The sequence below is a fragment of the Suillus fuscotomentosus genome (genome assembly GCF_016647785.1).
Source record: "Suillus fuscotomentosus strain FC203 chromosome Unknown F5891scaffold_104, whole genome shotgun sequence".
NCBI lineage: Eukaryota > Fungi > Basidiomycota > Agaricomycetes > Boletales > Suillaceae > Suillus > Suillus fuscotomentosus.
Window position 1 is genome coordinate 1 of NW_024539616.1, and position 4,985 is coordinate 4,985.

The following is a 4,985-nucleotide window of genomic DNA, read 5'->3' on the forward strand; positions in this document are numbered from 1 at the left end:
GACTCTCAGGATGTATGAACTCCTGTACATCGTTTGGCGGGACTTGCCAATTGCTTGCGTTTGTTTTTTCATCTGCTGTATCAGGTCGTGCTGCCGGCCCCGACAGGAATGACGCAGTCATATCACTTTTGATTAGTAGTAGTACGACGGTTCATTAATCATTGCTTTCTCCAGTCACCCTATTTACCCCTCACGCACTGTATATGTAGTACAATTCAATTGGAGGTATTTAGATATGTATTTATTACTTCAGGGTGAAGTCTTTTAGGTAGTGCTGCCGCAGTCCGGTTCCGAACCTCGGTTCGAACCTGAACCTTTCCGAACCGGACGCATGGTCCGGTCCAAGGTTCGGCCAAGACTCAGAACCGAACCTTTCCAGAGGTTCGGGGTTCGGGCTGGTAGTGAATAGGTTCGAACGGGTTCGAACCTCTCAATTTTTGTACGCTTTACACTTTTTTAAAAAGATGTAAGTATTTACTATGTGTCAATATATGCAAATGCATGTGTCTGCAACCCGCGCAGGTTTGAGCCGGGTGAAATTGACGCGGTCCTCTGTCGCGCCTGCCGCAGTCGTGACGCGCTGTGACACAGTACTGCACCGTCACAACATGTTCAAACACTAGGTATCTTATGTCGCTATATGAATTCCAAACACTTTGAACTCTTGCTAATGATTAATATAGGTAAGTACTACTTGGGAATGTTATGAGCCATGCTGATCAAAGTCGTTGCTTATTGTTCGCAGGAAGTGAGTATGTCAAGATTTTCGAGCTCGAACCATTCTGATCCAAATCGTTGGCGGACCAGGCCACCGTTCCTCGTTCGAACAAGAGCCGTGCTGATCCAAGACGTTGGCCACCGTTCGCAGGTCGTGAGTGTGTCGATCCTCGTTCGAGCAACAGCCATGCTGATACAAGTCGTTGCCCACCGTTCGCAGTTCGTGAGTCTGTCGGTCTTCGTTCGAGCTCAAGCTATGCCGCAAGTTACCGTGTTCATCCTCGAGGGTCTCAGGTGGAGACCTGTCAGGGGTAGCTGATGGGATTAGTGTCACAGTGGCTGCTATTGGAGGTACGTCTTATTTCAGTTGTGATGATGCGATAATGGACGACCACCTTTCACTACAGGCTTTGCGCATCGCGCGACGATGCAGGTCGTGTGCGCGGTGATCACTGATCTCAAGTTTTTCACTTTTGGTTTTGGCCGCCGGTGAGTGGTATCGTTCATCTTTCCACCTTTTCTCATGCCTTACTTGAAAATACTAGAGTGTGTCCTGGTCAACATGTCGCGAATCGGTCCATCTTCATCAATACGGCTGTTATTCTCTGGGCTTTCCGCCTTTCAGAGAATCCTGCAGCGAAGATTGACACGCTTGCAATCTCGAATACTGCAACCGTACATGCTGCTGCGTTTGAGATATGTTTAGAGAAGAGGATCGATGAGAATGTGATCAGGGAACTATGTGCACCGGGCAAATAAAATGTGTTTATTTTAGAAACTTGAATTCAATCTTTGTACAAAGAAGTTCTCCTTGCGTTAGAGTCTTTTCGTTGTCTGTCCGACTCGAATTACATGACAACTCATGGTCTCGAGCCTATACAACCACAGATGGTCCAAGCTTAGTCGAACCTGGTTCGAACGCGAACCGGACCCTCCCGAACGCGTTCGGTGACGTTCGGTCCAGGGTTCGACCAAATGGCTGAACCGAACCTATGGTTCGGTTCGGCGTTCGGAAAATTTGCCCCAAGAACCGAACCGAACCGGACTTCGGCAGCACTACTTTTAGGATCGTAGACCCTGTGTCGGACATGATTAATGACCAGCTTCAGTCGTGAGGAAGCTGCAGCCAAGCATTCAAATATTCATTGTCAGTATTTTCTTTTCCGCATTACGATTGATCGCGTACCGAGAACGAGATGGCAGCGCTGTAAATGTGGCAGCCTGATTAGCCGAATTGACAAAGTACGGCTCGGAGTCTGTACGCTGCCGAAATGTTTGTGGCCAATCTTAAAATCAAATCGTTTGCTGAATATTTCAACACTGACCGTTCAGCGCTGGTGTAAGCATGACGCTTACCTGTGACGCAACTTATCTACCTATGATGTCAGACAATGACGTCGTGATTCAGACGTTCTGTGTATCTCTACCTGATTGGACACCGCTTGGGATGCTGTTCCCTATATATAGCTAACTACATTGTACTGACTAGATCATCGTACGATATCCCCTCTCAATCCATACGTTCATCCACTTTACTACTGTCTGACCGTCCGTCAGTGTTGTCGTCACACATCGACGACTTTACACTTTTTTTTAAAGTTCAGTGAACGTAATTTTGAAACCGTTATTACCTTTCCCGTAACTGGCTGCGCCGTCTCTAAAATAACCGAACCGACCGTTGGGAACTAACTATCACGGTCAAACCCATCACCGTTTACAAAGTATACAAGCTGCCTTACCAACGTTCTCGAGCCTCTGCTCCGTTGTCTGCAACGACACGCAGCAAAGCCAAACAGGTCACTACAATCGTGCAGTCTTCCACCGACCATACCTCACTTACTGTAAACACGCCGTCCCCCTTAACGTTAAACACACCGTCCCCCTTAACATCCCTTAATAACTCACTTTCGCATTCGCGTACACACACGCGCGCATCCACGACCTCTGATTCTTCGGACTCCGTCTACAACGCTCCAATCATGTCGACGAACTCGAAGTTGGCTCGTGTCGAGCAGCCTTCGGCTAGCAAACCGCCCTTCCTGACGGCGGGTGAGCTTACACCGGAAGCTTTACGATCTTGGGAGTTAGGGTGTACGCAATTTTTTTTGCACAAAGAGGTGAAGGATGATGAGATGGTAAAGAAGGTCGCATGGGGCATGCAAGACCCCATAATGCAAGATTGGTACAGCAACAACCAGGTACATTTGGACAAGCTCACGTTCAAGGACTACATGGTGGAAGTACGCAGCTACTGGCTCCCCTCAGGCTGGGCGGACATTGTCCGACGGAAGATGCTATCTTCGACACAAGGCCAGCGTCCGTTTCACGAGTGGGCGTCAGAAATTCAGAGCCGCAACACCTTACTACGAGGAACCACCTCACATCTTGCAGATGCGAACATCTTGTACCACTTAGAGTCGCACATGAACACCGAACTTGCAGCAGACTATCAAGCCGAACAAATCTCGGAGACTGACCTGAGGAAATGGATCGAAAAGGTGCGGTTACTTGACGAGAGACGCTTGCGGTACCTCGTCAGGCAAAGAGACGCTGTGGAGGCTGCTTTACGGGCAGAACGTGCACGCTCTGGAGGCGAAAAGAAGTTCACCCCAGGCACGCGTTACAATGCAAAGGCTGGACAGGCCTCCACATTAACAACCTCTTCGTCCAAAACCTTCACTCGTCTACCTACCCTGACTGACAGCGAACGACAACTCCTGCGAGATAACGATGGGTGTTTTAAGTGCCGGGAGCCCTTCGCAGGTCATTCGTCGAGCAACTGCTCGAGAGGATTCCCTGACGGCAACTTGTACAAAACCTTGACGGCCGCTATCATTGCTGCGAAGAAGTCAAAGAAGGGTAATAGAATGGTCGCCGCTGTAGATGTTGACGAGGATCACATGGTTGCCATCGTAATGCCTTCAGCTGTCCTGGGTGATGGTACCGACTCCGAGGAGTGCGTGGCTCCCTTACAGACTCCTCACTTGCGTTGGGATTGTCTTGTGACTGGGCCTGCTGTTTCTTCTTCTGTCCGTGTATCAGCCCTTATTGACCACGGATCTTCTTTAGTTCTGATTGACGAGGCGCTCAGCCACAAGCTTGGTTTACGGCTTCGAAAGCTGCCGAAGCAACTGTCAATATCACTCGCGCTGTCAAAAACAGAGAAGCAGTCCTTCGTTCTATCGCACTTTGTTAAAATTTCTTGTTCTTCTCTCGATAACGCTTATACCTCTAGAACTATTCGCGCAATTGTGGCGCCGAACCTTTGTACCCCTCTGTTACTTGGAGGGCCCTTTTTACAGCACAATCGGATTGTAATAGACCACGAACTTCGGACCTGCGTCGCGAAAGACACAGGATATGATCTCCTCAATCCACGGGCAGCTGCACCGCCTATCAGAAAGGTTGGCGTCTGGGGGCCGGAGCTATTCTGGACTAAGAAGAGCGTCGTCAATGAACTAAAGGACGTCTTACCAGAACTAAAGACAATTGTGGACAGTGAGTGCGAGACTGTTCGGGGCATTGATGTCGTCGCTGCAGTGGAATCTCGGATCAAGAACCTCGAACTACAAGCCTTACTCGACGCGAAAGACAGGGCGACTAAAGAGGAATTCAAGGATCGTTTCCCTGCGGATATCCCGCATAATGATTCTCTGCCCTCAGATGTTCTGTTTCGTGTACAGTTAAAGGACGCTAACCAGATTGTTCAGAAACGATCATACGATTGCCCAAAGAAGTACCGTGCTGCATGGAAGGTCTTGCTTGACTCTCACGTAGAAAGTGGGCGTTTGAGGCACTCCGAGAGCGAGTTTTCCTCCCCCGCGTTCATCATTCCAAAAGCCGATCCTACAGTATTGCCGAGATGGGTAAACGACTTTAGGTTACTCAACCTGAACACAGTGCCGGACAACCATCCCCTACCTCGTATCGATGAGATTCTGAAGGACTGTGCCAAAGGTAAGTTCTTCGGAAAAATAGATATGACTAATGCGTTTTTCCAAACGCGGGTACATCCCGACGATATGAAGTATTTAGCTGTGCACACGCCATGGGGGAAGTATGAATGGACGGTTATGCCGATGGGTGTACGAAACGCACCGGCAGTACACCAAAGAAGAATGACTGCTGCTCTTCGACACTTAATCGGTCGCATATGCCACGTTTATCTGGACGACATAATCATATGGTCGCAATCACTCGAGGAGCACGAACAGAATGTTCGACTTGTACTGACAGCCTTGCGCGGAGCACACTTGTATTGCTCGCCA

General features: G+C 49.0%; 1 protein-coding gene across 1 annotated transcript; it reads left to right on the forward strand.

The window, feature by feature from the left end:
* Positions 1–1,148: 1,148 nt before the first annotated feature.
* F5891DRAFT_1067205 (uncharacterized protein) lies at positions 1,149–1,444 on the forward strand (the record flags this gene model as incomplete). Its single annotated transcript, XM_041363151.1, is given in 3 exon segments — positions 1,149–1,203; positions 1,217–1,218; positions 1,262–1,444. Coding segments are annotated over 3 exon segments (184 nt in total), but the record flags the coding sequence as incomplete, so codon positions are not given.
* Between the last annotated feature and the right edge of the window lie 3,541 nt (positions 1,445–4,985).